This window comes from Symphalangus syndactylus, chromosome 5, assembly GCF_028878055.3.
Source record: "Symphalangus syndactylus isolate Jambi chromosome 5, NHGRI_mSymSyn1-v2.1_pri, whole genome shotgun sequence".
In the NCBI taxonomy this organism is placed as follows: domain Eukaryota; kingdom Metazoa; phylum Chordata; class Mammalia; order Primates; family Hylobatidae; genus Symphalangus; species Symphalangus syndactylus.
This window is the reverse complement of record NC_072427.2, coordinates 130784217-130798753: the sequence shown is the minus strand read 5'-3', so window position 1 is coordinate 130798753 and position 14537 is coordinate 130784217. Positions and strand designations below refer to the sequence as shown.

Sequence of the window (14537 nt, the reverse complement as noted above, 5' to 3'; positions counted from 1 at the left end):
CCCCTGGGGGCTTTTGAACATTCGCATCTTGTTCAAGTCATCCTTTGCCTTGTGTAAACTTGCAGATGCCCTAAGGCATCTAATGGGGATGACTGGGGGAAATCAAATGGATCAAAATGACAAAATGAGTTTTTCTCTAGGCTAATAGCTCAATGAGCAGAAAGGAAAGTCCTCCCTTTTAAATGTATATGAAGGTATATGTAGTTCACACTTACACTCTGACACAGATCTCATTAATTGTGTCCAATGATGTGTGTGTGTGTGTGTGTGTGTGTCTCCAAGACTAAGACACATGTACTAAAGAGTGATACTGGCCACATCTACTTTGGGCTTGGAGGGTAACTTCAGCGAGTGCTGGATGCTGGAAGGGACCACTGCTGGAATGAAAAGCTTCATGGAATGTGAGGATCAGGCAGTAGTTTGGGGAAGGCGGGCTGGGAAGGCATGGTGACACACTGTGCCACGCTCATCCGCAAACTTAACGCGACCTGCTACAGACCTGCAGCTGGAAGCCCAGCTCTGGAAACCTGCATAGAGTATTTAAAGCCAGGGTATCAGCATGTTTATAAAGTGGGTTTATGATAATATAAAAAATTCAGTTAATAAGCCTGAGACCCAAAAGATGAACCCATGGGGTAACAAGAGTGTGAGACTGTGAGAGGCAGAGAAAGGCAGCTGACGTGTTCCCACTTGAGCAAGGGTTTGTTATTCTGTTCAGATCAAAACTGGCACCAATGGCACATGTAATTCCATGCAGCCTTAAAGGGGACCGGAGGGGGCTGCACACTTGTCTGAGGTCAACCTTCAAAGAGACAGGCTTCCATTTATGGGCTCAAGCACTGACACACACACATCCACAGTAGCTCAGGGCTGCTGACTGAGTTATTTTTAGAGCCCTGCCGAGGACTAGGCAATACCAGGATCTTCATGATCCATTATATCATGATTCTCACACACTTTAGCCTGAATCCATTTGGTGCACAAAAAATGCCTCATTTCTTTATAGGAGAATTTTTTTTTTTTTTTTTTTTTTTGAGATGGAGTCTTGTTTTATTACCCAGGCTGGAGTGCAGTGGCATGATCCTGGTTGACTGCAACCTCCAACTCCTGGGTTCAAGTGATTCTCCTGCCTCAGCCTCCTGAGTAGCTAGGATTACAGGCGCCCGCCTCCACGCCCAGCTAATTTTTGTATTTTTAGTAGAGACGGGGTTTCACCATGTTAGCCAGGCTGGTCTCGTACTCTTGACCTCAAGTGATCTGCCCACCTCAGTTTCCTGAAGTGTTGGGATTACAGGCGTGAGCCACCGTGCCCGGCCTATAGAAGGAATTTGACAGTGCAAACAGACAAGAAAGCCAGGCTCTGCACATCACATGTGACTGGGAAGAGTCTGCGTTTGAAAGAATAAGCTAAATTCCACAGAACTATAGTGAACCTTGAAAATCACTGACCTCTCCTCTTCTTTCTCAGTTTTACTTGTTTCTTCCTCAAATGTTGCCTCATTTTTGTTGAGCAAAGATCTCTAAATGGGTGACAGCCTTTCCTATTCTTGGGCAATACGTTTCTAAAGGGTGGGGTCTGATAGTGAGCTTGCATTGTTTGGGATTTGTAAGAGTCTAATTTCTTTAATTTGGCTATTTTAATTATAGCTGAATAAAAGTAAATGACATTTTCCAAACCCTTTTTTGGGCTTTCCCAAAATAGCTTCCTTTAAAGAATCATGAAATGGACCCTGACTGGCATCTCAGAGTGTGAGCCGTCTTCCAAGAAGGATGTCTACTGAGATTGTAAGAAGTGATCTTTGAGGCTAACCAAAAACCCACTCTAAAGATTCCCTGTTCCTTAAATACAGCGATGTAAAAAAAATATATAAACAGAAAAAGAAGGGAAATAAACTTCAAGAGCTCTTTGGGAAGAGTATCTACTTTTCCTATTATTAAAATGTCACCTTTATGACACTTTGAGTTTGATTAAAACGATGACGCACTTGCTTTATCTGGATGGGCCATGAATCCTGGTTAATTATGGTATTCTATAAATAAACATACTCCACAACCCAACTCAGACTTGACACCTCTTAGCTGACATCTGAAAACTTACCCTTGGCATGTTTTCAAAGTGTCAGCTTGATAAACCTAAACTTTGTAGGGTTTCTGTGGATGGAGACTTTTATAGAATAAATAGAATAACAGATCAGTGCAGAAAACAAGGACACAAGGGAGGAGGTATTGTAGCTGCCGTTCACTCCCGATTTCAGGTGACTGCTTTCTGGACTGATGCGTCACACTGACTGAGGTTTGAACGTATACTTTGCAGCTTACAGGCTGTGAAGCCTTGCGGACATAACTTCACCTTTCTGAGCTTCCGTTCCCTGAGGTGGGAAATGAGGACAAAAATGCCCAATTGTGTAGTTGTCAACAGGATCAAACAAAATAACACACGTAATGCAGACTACAGAGCTTTGGGACACTGTTGGTGTGAAAAAGGAAAACTGGATCAAGAGAAAGGTTAATAAACCAAAATAAAAGCACTTTTGGAAAATATAAACACTCCGAAAAGAAAAACTCAGGTAAGTATCTGTCCATTTAAGCAGAAATAAGTTCAGCGGTGGAACATGAAACTGCAGGTGGTGTGAGGTCAATGTCATGAGTTAGCGGCCAAGGCCGCCGTGCTGAGTCCGGCTTCTCCTCCGGGTGAGCCCGCTTCCTGTCCCTGCTCCTCAGCATGGCACTGCCCACGAGCAACTGGCACTGAGAAGCTCCAGCTGCAAATACCCATACTTCAAACATTTTCCTTTGTGAAAAGGAACAAGCCAGATACTATTCTTAGGAAGAAAAAAACCACAAGCCTTTTTCCTGCAAGTAAGCTCAGCAAGTTTGACCGTCCCCCACTCCCCACATCCACACAAGGGTTTTCATTATTCACAGTGTCAGAATACAGAGCAGCGTTCTGTGCCTCCAAACCCAGGCTGCGCTGGCCCGTTCAGAGGGCCCGAGGCTCAAGGATGGCAGGGAAGCTCTACGGGTTAAGGCACTTGGCATTTCCAGCGAGCTTTCTGCTCCTTATTTATTTATTTATTTATTTATTTATTTGAGACAGAGTCTCGCTCTGTCGCCTAGGCTAGAGTGCGGTGGCACGATCTCGGCTTACTGCAACCTCCACCTCCTGGGTTCAAGCTATTCTCCTGCCTCAGCCTCCTGAGTAGCTGGGATTACAGGTGCCTGCCATCATGCCTGGCTAATTTTTGTATTTTTAGTAGAGACGGGGTTTCACTATGTTGGCCAGGCTGGCCTTGAACTCGTGACTTTGTGATCCGCCCGCCTCAGCCTCCCAAAGAGCTGGGATTACAGGCGTGAGCCACCACGCCCGGCCTCCTTATTTATTTATATGACTGAATACAGCAGCATCTCCAGTCACTGGGTCCTCAGCAATAACTGGTAAATGAAGAATGTCCATGAGCATTTAAAAATAGTTTAAAAAAATCCCAAAATCTGCGAAGGCTATGACATGAGTCACCAACTTTGGTTATAAAATAATGTGGGGTGTCACACACCTTGAAGGTTGTTCAGTTGTACCTGCTGGAGAAAGGAAACACCACAAACCAAGGGATCGCCGAGTGGAAAAACAGCCTTCCTGCTACCAAGCATTAGGCCCAGGACAAGGGCGAGGGTGAAATCATTTCAGGAGAGCTGCACATAAGTGGATTTACAAACTAGTTAGCACAACTGCCTTGCAGAACTGAAAAAAAAATGGCTTGTAGTTCTGGAAAGGAAGCCACTTGGACCAGGAAGAACGGATAAAGAAGGGTGACTCACACAAGCGCCACATCACTGCAGGTTAGCTGAGCCATATGGGAGGAATGTGTGCACACGCACTGGGACACAGGTGACAGAGAGGGACACAGGACATCGAGGTCCTGTGTGAGAGGCAGCAGCAGCCAGGGAGGTTTGTTTTCACCCAGGCAAGAGGCTGCCCTGTGAGCACACTGGCACGAGGACAGGCTGCTAATGAGCAGCAAGAAGGAGGAAGAATTGTCCCCATCTTGGCTGTCCCCATCAGGAAAGCCCTCCCTGCCTCCTGGCCAGGCACGTAGTCACCCTCCCCAGAGCACTCGTGGCAGCGTCCACACCATGGCTGGCACATAGCCAATCACCTAGGGAGCTTTCCACACACACACACACACACACATACACACACGCGTGTTTACACACATGCATATGCACACATGGCCATATGTGCACGCACATCCCTATATCCAAGGCTCTGGGGCAGGGCCTGGGAATGTATGTTGCTTCTGATGATCAGCCAGGTTTGAACTTCACTAGGACTAGATAAAACTCTAAAGGCACTTCCAGCATTAGAGGACAATGATTTTATGAAACGTGCACATATTTTTTAAAGAGCCATTTTTTTCTCTGTATTTTCTCTTGGAGGAGGGATACGCTTTTCTCTCTTTGGAGACATGAATTGACTCTGTCACTTGAGGGATGTCAGCAGGTCACCTCTCACTACCCCATTGGGCACACACTCCTGGGGCTGCTGAAAGGCTCAGCTATGAGGCAGGCGAGCCAGGAGCCCAGGCATGCAGGCTCACAGCCCGCAGCCCAGAATGAGGATGGGGTGTGACCCAAAACCAGCACACTCCAAGAGTAAGACTGAGCCAAACTTCTTCCCGGGGCTCCCCTAGATCCAGGTGGTAACACTGGCCTTTGGTGCATGGGGACCAGCAGTGGCCTCTCAGCATCCCGTTGGTCTCACCAATGCCACCTCTCTCAGGTTTGGCTGGTTATATTCCTATCGTCCTGACATCCTAACAGCTACGATGTAGCGGGTGTACTGATTGATCCCCCTCCCTGTGCACCAGGCACTATGCCAAGTGCTCTGTCACACTGACCAACTGTCACCCCAAGTCCTTGTGAAGTGCTCTTATTAGCTCCATGGTACAGATTGGAGAACAGGGTTAGTCATCTGCCTAGGAGTGCAAAGCCAGGAGCTAGGGTGTCAGCAGGGCCACCTGACCTTGAGGCTGTATTCTTAACCTAGCGCGCGTTCATTCCTTAAGCCTTCTGGAATGGAGCCTCCTCCCACCCACCTTGCCTCTGGAGAGGAGACAGCAGAGTCCCAGCCCCTGGCATCTGTGCAGGGCGTCTCCTGGCTTACCTTGGCCAGCCTCGCTCGCTTGATGAGGTCGTTGAGTTTGCGCACCGCTGCCTTCTGGGGGAGGCTCTGGATGTCTCTGAAGAGGTCCTGGGCCTCAGCCTCGAAGAGCCGGCGGTTATCCGTGTTCTGCAGGGGCTGAGCCCAGAAGGAGCCAATGTAGACGCGCAGCACCTCGGGCGTGTTGATGACCTTGCCCAGGGACCACATGAGGGCCCCGTAGACCCGCATCAGCTGCTGCGTGTCCACTTGGTCGGCCTTGTTCAGCACGACACGGATCTTGTCGTCCTGGCCCCGGAAGGCCTTGATGGCCTCTGAGAATTCATCTGAGATGTCCAGCTTGTGAGCGTCAAAGAGCAGGATGATCCTGTCCACCCTCTCGGCAAACCACTGCAGGACCTGGCAGAAGTCATAGCCTGGGTGGAGAGAAGGACACGTCAGTGTGGCCACTGCTGCAGGAGACACATTTACCGGGAGGGCTCGGGAACAGTCTCGCTCTCCAGCAGCTGCCAGGGGAGAGCCCTGTCTCCAACCTGGAGGCAGTGGAGGCCTAGTGACATGAAAATCACGGGCTGGATGAATCCAGGCAGGAAGAACCTGGGGAGCCCTTCCATAGGAGGAGGGAGGAAAGAGAATGGGGCTCATGGTCACTTTGGGAATTGCTGACTTCCATATCTGCGATTTCATTTAGTCCTCATGAGTGTTTTATTTCACCTAATACGGACCTTTTGCTTGATGGCAAAATTGATCAATGGTTTTATAAAAACACAGGCCATGGGTCAAAAGATCTTACTTCTGAAAAGTCTCACTTTTCTGAAAGCCCCAGATAGAGAAGAAAGAGAACCAGAGGCCACCTGGCGTCCCATGGGGTATCCAGTAAGCATAACAGAAGAGGCATCGCCTTCAATTAACCCAAGTTTGTAGAGTGCTGAGGAGGTCAAAGGTCGGCCCAGCCAGCGTTGTGATCAATATTTATCTTTGGACTATTTATAGCTCAGGTATATTGTGAATTTTTTTTTAACATTACATATCACAGCCGTTGTGTAAAATGGTCTCTTGCCAATTTCTTTTTTTAAAATTGCCTGGCCCATAGCAAATTCTGTTCAGCCTATTCTGGCCACCTCCACAAATCATGCAGCTGCATAAACACTCTTCACCCCAAGGTCAAGGCTCTCAGGCCTTTCCCCAGGGAGGCAGATTCCCATGAAAAGCAAACAAGAGGAGGCCAAGCCCACAAAGTTCATTTTGAATCTCAGTCTGATCAGTTGCAGAAGCAGAGTCTCAATCCAGCCCAGCTAGTGCTGAGATGTCACCTGCCTGACCCCCATGCTAGGGGTCGTCTCCCCTCTTCTTTTAGATTTTGAAAACTTTCAAACATACATAAACATCTGTAAGTCATATAATGAATGCTGATGTACCTACCACATAATTTTAACAAATGTTGACACTTTGCTTTGTTTGCTATTTGAGATATGTTTTAAAACCAAGTCTAGTTTCTTTAGATAACGAAATACCATACAGTGGTGAGAAGGAACTAGATCTTCACTTGTCAACACAGGTAAATCTCCAGAAAAGAACAAGAGTAAAAACTTAGTTTCTTTCTCTTTTTTTTTGGGACGGAGTCTTGCTCTGTCACCCAGGCTGTAGTGCAGTGGCACGATCTCTGCTCACTGCAAGCTCCGCCTCCTGGGCTCACGCCATTCTCCTGCCTCAGCCTCCCCAGTAGCTGGGACTACAGGCGCCTGCCACCACGCCCGGCTAATTTTTTGTATTTTTAGTAGAGACGGGGTTTCACTGTGTTAGCCAGGATGGTCTCGATCTCCTGACCTCGTGATCCACCTGCCTCGGCCTCCCAAAGTGCTGGGATTACAGGCATGAGCCACCACACTTAGTTTCAAAAAGACATATACAGCATGAAAACATTCACATAAAATGTTAAAATACAAAATAACCATCTATGGATACAGACTATAGCACAAATACAAAAATGTCAACATTGATTGTGAGACCCTGGTTGGCTGTGGGAGTGGAGAAGGTGTGGATCTAAGGCAGAGGAAAAAGTATCTGAGGTGAATAATCTATTAGGTGAAAATAAAGAGGGTCTGCGGACTAAGGTTTCTATGCATTTGAAGAACAGGTGTTAGAGGAATAGCTGCACAAGCAAACTGGATTCAGGTCCATTTTTCATAAAGAAAACAAGACACTCGGTAATGCTGAAGCCCCCTGTGCACCCCTCCCTGAACCCTTCCCCCTACTAGGAGGCCGCTGTCCTGAGTGTAGTGTTTATGCCGCCACACGCATGGATACTTCCAGTTCATGCTTTTCATTTCTCTGTTCTGTCTCACTGCGGCACTCCCTGACTCCTTGGGGATAAGGAAGACAAAGGCAGTTCTCGGAATGTGGGCCAGAGTTTATTTTCATTGCTGTCAGCAGCCAGTTTAGGTCAGAGGAATAACAAAGACCTACTGACAGGGTCACACATAGTATGCAAAGATTTAGAGTCAAGGTTTCACTCTGAGTTCTGTCCCTGAAAGGTCAGAACAAACTGCCCCCTAGGGTAACACTAAGTGCTACTGTCATTTGAGACAGACGTGTGCACAGACAGCCCTAGCTCACAGGATTGTAGGTCCTCAGTGGATGAATGAACTGGCTGTTCGCTGGGTGCCAGGAAGATGCTTTGGAGCCACCCATACATGGACCTGCATGGGGACTTGCTTTTCCAGGAGAGATGATTGATTCACCATGCTGACCTGACCACTCACCCACGTGGTCTTCCTAGTGATCAGATGGGGTATCTGAAGGTTCAGAAACAGATCAAAGAAAATGCTGTGTCCAGGGTGCACATGGAGTGAACGTGAGTTGCTTTTGCTGAATACCCTTTCTGTTGGGTAGGGAGGTATCCTTTATGGGCCGTGGAGGCTGAAGGTGTGGCAGAGAGTCCCTCGCCCCATTCCTTAGCAAGCTGGGGCATAAGCATGTGATCTAGAGTTAGACATTTACTTCCTTCCACCAGAGAGGAGTGCTGAACCTTGGGGAAATGACACGAAGACACAGTGAAAATAAGAATTTATTCATGGTGGTGGCGGCTTCCTAACTCTTTTCTAAGCCTAGTTCTCCAACTTTCCCATTAATCCTGTGAAAAATTCTCCAAAACATTTTCTTTTCTGCTTAAATTAGTTAGAATCAGCTTCTTTGGTTTGCTATTGAAAGCGATGATAAGGCTGGGCACCGTGGCTAATGCCTGTAATCCCAGCACTCTGGAAGGCAGAGGCGGGAGGATTGTTTGAGGCTAGGAGTTTGAAACCACCTGGCAATATGGTGAGACGTTGTCTCTACAAAAAATAAAAACAAATTAACTGGGCGTGGTGGCGTATGCATGTGGGCTCAGCTACTTGGGAGGCTGAGGCAGGAAGATCACTTGAGGCCAGGAGTTTGAGGCAGTGAACCATGGACACACCACTATACGCCAGCCTGGGTGAGAGAGTGAGACCCTGTCACAAAAACAAAACAAAACAAAACAAACAAAACCACAATTGGTAAACAATCCTCCCCTCACCCCCATTTAAGATTTCGGAATACCTCTTACTGTCAGTTCCGAAAGAAACCTGCCACCCAAACTGAAACACAGCTGCTGCCACTAGCTGTGCTCACGCCAACCCTGCCATGCTTGTGCCAACCCAGCCGTGCAGATGCAGTCTCTCTTCCTCCCAGGGCCGCCTGGGTTGAATGGTTAGCTTTGATTGCAATACTTGTGTTTAAACTTTAACTTAAATTTGAGTTCCTAACAGTTAATTTAAATATCTTTTAAAAAGATGCCATTTCAATGCTATAGTGAAATCAAAAGTTATTAGGAACAGAGCTGCCAGACTTCAGTTTACTGTAAGTGACGCCAATACTCATGTCTGGAGGAACAGGTGCATATCCATATTTTCTTGTGTTAAAGCAACAATGAGAGCTTAATACAGTTCGAGAAGTACAGGTAGGCAGAGCTGTGTTTGTTCTGTCCCTGAGTAGGTATAAGAGGGCCGCCTGTCACACATCAGGCAACACAATCAAAGGAGTAGAAATCACCGTGTCCAAAAGAGAGCAAGGAATGATCAAAGCTGGGAGAGGTTGGTCTGCTTACCACCTCCCCCTACAAAGTTAGGATTATTTTGTCACTTTAAGCATTTTAAGTGTACTGCACAGTGGCACTAAATAAGTCACATTGTTGTACAACCATCACCACCATCTAGCTCCAGAACTTTTTCACCTTCCCCAACTGAAACTCTGAACCCATTAAGCACTAATTCTCCCCTCCTCTCTCCAGCCCCTGGCGACCACCATTCTACTTTTTGTCTCTATGAATTTGACTACTCTAGGTACTTCAGAGAAGTGTCCTTTTGTGCCCGGCTTCTTTCACTCAGCACAACGTCCTCAAGGTCCATCTGTGGTGTAGCATGTGTCAGAGTCTCCCTCCTCCTAAGGCTGAATAGGTCTGCTTGATTCTCGTGTCATGAAGGACTCAGGCACCAAATACCTAGCTACCCAAAAATCCCAGCGGATCTAACTCCCAACATGTCATTTAGTCTGCCTGCTAAAGGAAAACAGTGATTCAGAAGGACCTAGAGATCACTGATCCTCAAAGCCTGTTCCTGTGTTGGAATGAAATAAGGGGCTTGCTAAAGTTTAGACCTCTAGGCCCCTCCCCAGAACCACTGAATCAGAATCCCTGGGGCTGAGCCTGGCAATCTGCACTTGGAAGCTCCCCAGGTGATTGCAATGCACGGTGCAGTTTGAGGATCACTGTCTAGACTGAATACCAGGGTGGGGGAATTGTACAGATAGGTTTATGTTCCTGTTGATTAGCAAGCAACAAAGCAAATCAAATACATCTAAAGTAGTATTAGTTCCTTTTATTCCAAAAAGTTACCAATAGATATTTAGGTGGTGCATCACAGGTCGAGGAAACAGAACTGAAACATGCTTATTTGAAGATGGATTTTAAAACTCACCCGAGCCCCCTGCTTTTGCCCATGCTGGGCCATGGCCCTGGCGAACCCTTCCTCTGTGGTCTAGACTGAGTCTAGAAAGCCAGCCCAAACCCTAGCCATTCTTCAAAATATCTGGGCCAACTATGATTAAGTTAGACATTAGTTAATTTTAAGCTCCGGTTTTTTTCACCTGTAAGATCGGGTTGTTGAGTGATTACATGAGAAAATGCTTTTATCCATACGGCATTGAGACTTTGTTAATTTTCAGCAAATTTGAGCTGTGGTTACTCTGGTTTCCTCAACTGCTCCCCATCCTGAGTTCCCTTGCCTGTGCTGCCTATGGCACCACTTCACATAGGGTATTAAAATCAGAGGGATGGGCTGGTCTCTCTCATTAGATTATATATTCTCTAATCATAGGAACCATGTCTTCATCATGGTCACACAAGATCGTGGTAAACAATGTGGGCCTTGGACCCAGACTGCCTGGGACCTTCCTGGCTCCATCACTTACTAGTTCTGTGACCTTGGGCAAATTATTTCACCTCTCCGTGCCTCGTTTCCTCATCTGTAATAATGGTGTCTTAGTGCTACCCTAGGGCTGATAATAGTATCCACAGGCCTCAAGAGCTGCAGAGTTATATACATGAAGCATTTAGAATCACCTTGGCACCTAGAAAGCTGTCCAAAATGCTATCTACTGGTTATTTTAAAAATCTTTGTATCCAGTGTCTGGCATACAGTGGGGAAGCAAGAAATATTTGTGGGAGAAGCACAGTCTGCAGTTATAGAAGGAAATAAAATTATTTAGGGTGAAGGCGACAGTGCACTGATGCTTGAGCCAAGTGAGAGAATCAGTGCTCAGAAGTAGATAACAGAAGATACCAAGGGGACAAAAACACTGCTCATATGCGAGCAATAGAGCAGCAGACTCACAGAAGCCCAGTGGCCTTCCTTTTCTACTGGCACGTCTTAAAGATTCCAGCTTGCTCCTAAATTGAATCTATGATTTTAATCACAGGCACTCCCCAGCTCAGGAAAGTCCTGTACATACCCATGCTGGCTGGGATGACGCAGGGGACACATTTGTACCCAGAAGGATGAGAATAATGAATTTTTCCAAAGGTTCTATTAGAGGGTGCTTAGGTTCCCGGGAACACTAGAGGTTAGCTACACTGTGCTAAGTAGGCCTGTGAAAGAAGCGATCACTTAGAACAAGGTTGAAAACCAGTGGGCCTCAGACTGAATGTGGTGCTCAGCTGCTGTTTTGTTTGGTCTGCATAGCAGTTTGTCTGTTTTAAGACAGGGTCTCACTCTGTCATGTGGGCTGCAGTGCAGTGGGGTGATTATGGCTCACTGCAGCCTTGACCTCCCTGGCTTAAGCAATTCTCCTGCCTCAGCCTCCCAAGTAGCTGGGATCACAGGTGTTCGTCAGCATGCCTGGCTAATTTTAAAAAAATTTTTTATAGAGATGGGTCCAGTGTTGCCCAGGCTGGTCTCAAACTGCTGGGCTCAGGTGATCCTCCTGCCTCGGCCTCCCAAAGGGCTGGGATTACAGGTGTGAGCCACCGTGCCTGGCCTATATGGTGTTTTTAAAATTCTGAGTGGACTGTGTTTGGTCTGGACGTGCACCGTTCAGTTCTTACAGACAGCCCAGTTCATAGATGCATCCACCTGGTGCCCAGTGCTGGGTAGAGACACAACAGCTCGGACTCAGCCTTTGAGACCAAGCTCTGTGTCCTCTGAGAAGCAGTCCCTGCTCTCCTGGGCTCCTACAGGAGTCCTACAACCCTGCTGGGCCGTCAGCTGTAAGGGTGGGCCTTCTTACCTGCTGGTCACAGCCCAGAACAGTGCTGACCAGGAGAAGGTCTCAGTCAATGCTTCTGAAAGGACTGAATGTTTTCTGTGAAAAAAATCTGTTCAAAATTCCCAACACTGGCTTTAAACAATCTTTTGGAATACATCTCTCTGGACATTGAGAGTACACTGAACATCTTGGAATTTTACGAGACACTTCAAAGACAAAAGTAAAAAATGGATTGGTGAGTAATTATAGAGTGTCTAGGATGCGGTTGGAACTGTCACCGAGGGACACACTTCTTTTTTTTGAGATAGAGTCTGGCTCTGTCACCCAGGCTGGAGTGCAGTGGCGCGATCTCGGCTCATTGCAAGCTCCTCCTCCTGGGTTCACGCTATTCTCCTGCCTCAGCCTCCCGAGTAGCTGGGACTACGAGTAGCTGGGACTACAGGCGCCCGCCACCATGCCCAGCTAATTTTTTATTTTTTATTTTTTGTATTTTCAGTAGAGATGGGGTTTCACCGTGTTAGCCAGGATGGTCTCGATCTCCTGGCCTCGTGATCTGTCCGCCTCGGCCTCCCAAAGTGCTAGGATTACAGGCGTGAGCCACTGCGCCTGGCCTGAGGGACACACTTCTATAAGCCCCAAACTAGAATCAATCCCAATGTCCCTCAACGGGACGGGATGGATACACTGTGGCACAACTATTCAGTGGAATACCACTCAGCCATGAAGAGGAATGAACTGCTGACCTGTGCATGGCTGAACCTCAGACACATTATGCTGAGTGAAAGAAGCCAGACACCAGAGAGTGCTTTCTAGGGGATTCCATTCCTATGAGATTTCAGAAGAGGCAAAGCTAAACTATAGTGACAGAAAGCAGGCAGTGGCCGCCTGTAACAGGAGCCCAGCTGGTGAGTGGAATGGACAAACAGGGAGCGTCTCAGGCTGATGGAAAGTTTCTATATCTTGATGATGGCCATAGTCACATGAGTATGCAAATATGTCAAATTCACCAAACTGTACAATTAGATAGAATAGATGCATTTTTCACGGCTGTAATCCCAGCATTTTGGGAGGCCAACGCAGGTGGATCGCCTGAGGTCAAGAGTTCGACACCAGCCTGGCCAACTTGGCGAAACCCTGTCTCTACTAAAAATACAAAAATTAGCCAGGCTAACTTTTGGCAGGTAACTGTAATCCCAGCTACTCGGCAGGCTGAGGCAGGAGAATCGCTTCAACCCGGGAGGCGGAGGCTGCAGTGAGCCGAGACTGTGTCACTGTACTCCAGCCTGGGTGACAGAGAGGGACCCCGTCCCAAAAAAAAAAAAAAAAGGTGCATTTAATCATATGTTATACTTCAACGAAAATGACTTAAAAAGCAAAAGTAAATAGGAAGAAAAGAAAGAAAAATCCCAAGGCTGCTAAACTTGTTTAAAGATACACATCTCCACAAACTGCTGAATGGACCAGGAAGTTGAAATCTGTTCATCAAGGGGCTACTACCTAAGCTGGCTGTATATGGAGGTGAACGAAGCTAAAGCTAAAGTAGAAGCCTGAAGCTTTAGAGGAAATCGGCCTTAAGAACCACTCGAAGTGGCTAACCTGTATCCTGCTTTCTGGCCAAGGTGATGAAAACCTCTCATGGTGACAGAACAGGAGTGAGAATGCTCCAAGTTTGTGAGAATTGGTTTCGGCTAGGCACAATGCAACATGGCCTGGGGCATGGAACGATCTAGACCTATGTGTGTTTGCACGTACGAGTGTGTGTTGTGGGCGCAGGACTCAACATAATCATAGAACCATCCCACGGTGCTCAGTATATTTTCAACACTTATTCATGCAATTAATAGAAATTTCAATTCTTTAAGACCTTCCAGTGAAACTTGTATTAGTCTGGAACAAAAAAGAGATGTAATCAGTCCAGTCGTTTCAAAATATAGTTTCTTTCTTTGCCAAAGGACCCAAAAGCTACACAGCTTGGGGAACTAGGAGTAAGAATTTGTCCTGCGGAAGATCCCAGATTGGCATTCCTGGCTCCATGTTCTGGGAACAAAAGGAGGGGGCAGGAAGGAAGGAGCCCCTTCTACCCAATCAAGGGCTTCCCGTCACAGCCCCTGTGGAAACTGCGGCCAACTGTGGTGGCCGGAGAAAGAGCCACCAGGAAATGGCATAAGGGGTGAGAACAGTTGCTCCCTGGCTCAGGTAAATATAGCACGGGGGTCCCTAAGGAAGCAAATTTGGCAGTCTATTTTTAATAGAACAAGAGAAAAATAATGCTTACATTTCTTTTCAGAGCCAAGTTTCTAATTATGAGTTTTAAACAAGATGTGTGTCTACGGCCAGGCGTGGTGGCTCAGACCTGTAATCCCAGCACTTTGGGAGGCCAAGGCAAGAGGCTCACTTGAGCTCAGGAGTTCGAGACCAGCCTGGGTGAGTGAGGCCTTGTCTCTACTTAAATAAAAAAAACAAAGAAAGATGTGTGTTAATGAAAGGATGCAAGGCAATGGAGGGCAGGCAGAAATGCAGCCGGGCTCCCCCTGCCATGTCCCTCCTCCCACTCCTGGGGTGGGCAGGACCACTTGCCCGGTGGTGGTGACAGAACACTGCC

At 47.1% G+C, this 14537-nt stretch overlaps 1 protein-coding gene across 3 annotated transcripts in view; it reads right to left on the bottom strand.

Annotated features, from left to right (window-relative positions):
* EHD4 (EH domain containing 4) overlaps positions 1–14537 on the bottom strand; it is a 79071-nt gene that overhangs the window by 16831 nt on the left and 47703 nt on the right. For all 3 annotated transcript variants that reach the window (XR_010120853.1, XR_010120852.1, XM_055278845.2), the window contains exon 4: positions 5159–5571. Coding sequence is in view for 1 of the 3 variants with exons in the window: in XM_055278845.2 (XP_055134820.1) it covers positions 5159–5571 (413 nt within the window). In the remaining 2 variants the exon portion in view is untranslated. The remainder of the gene's footprint in view (positions 1–5158; positions 5572–14537) is intronic.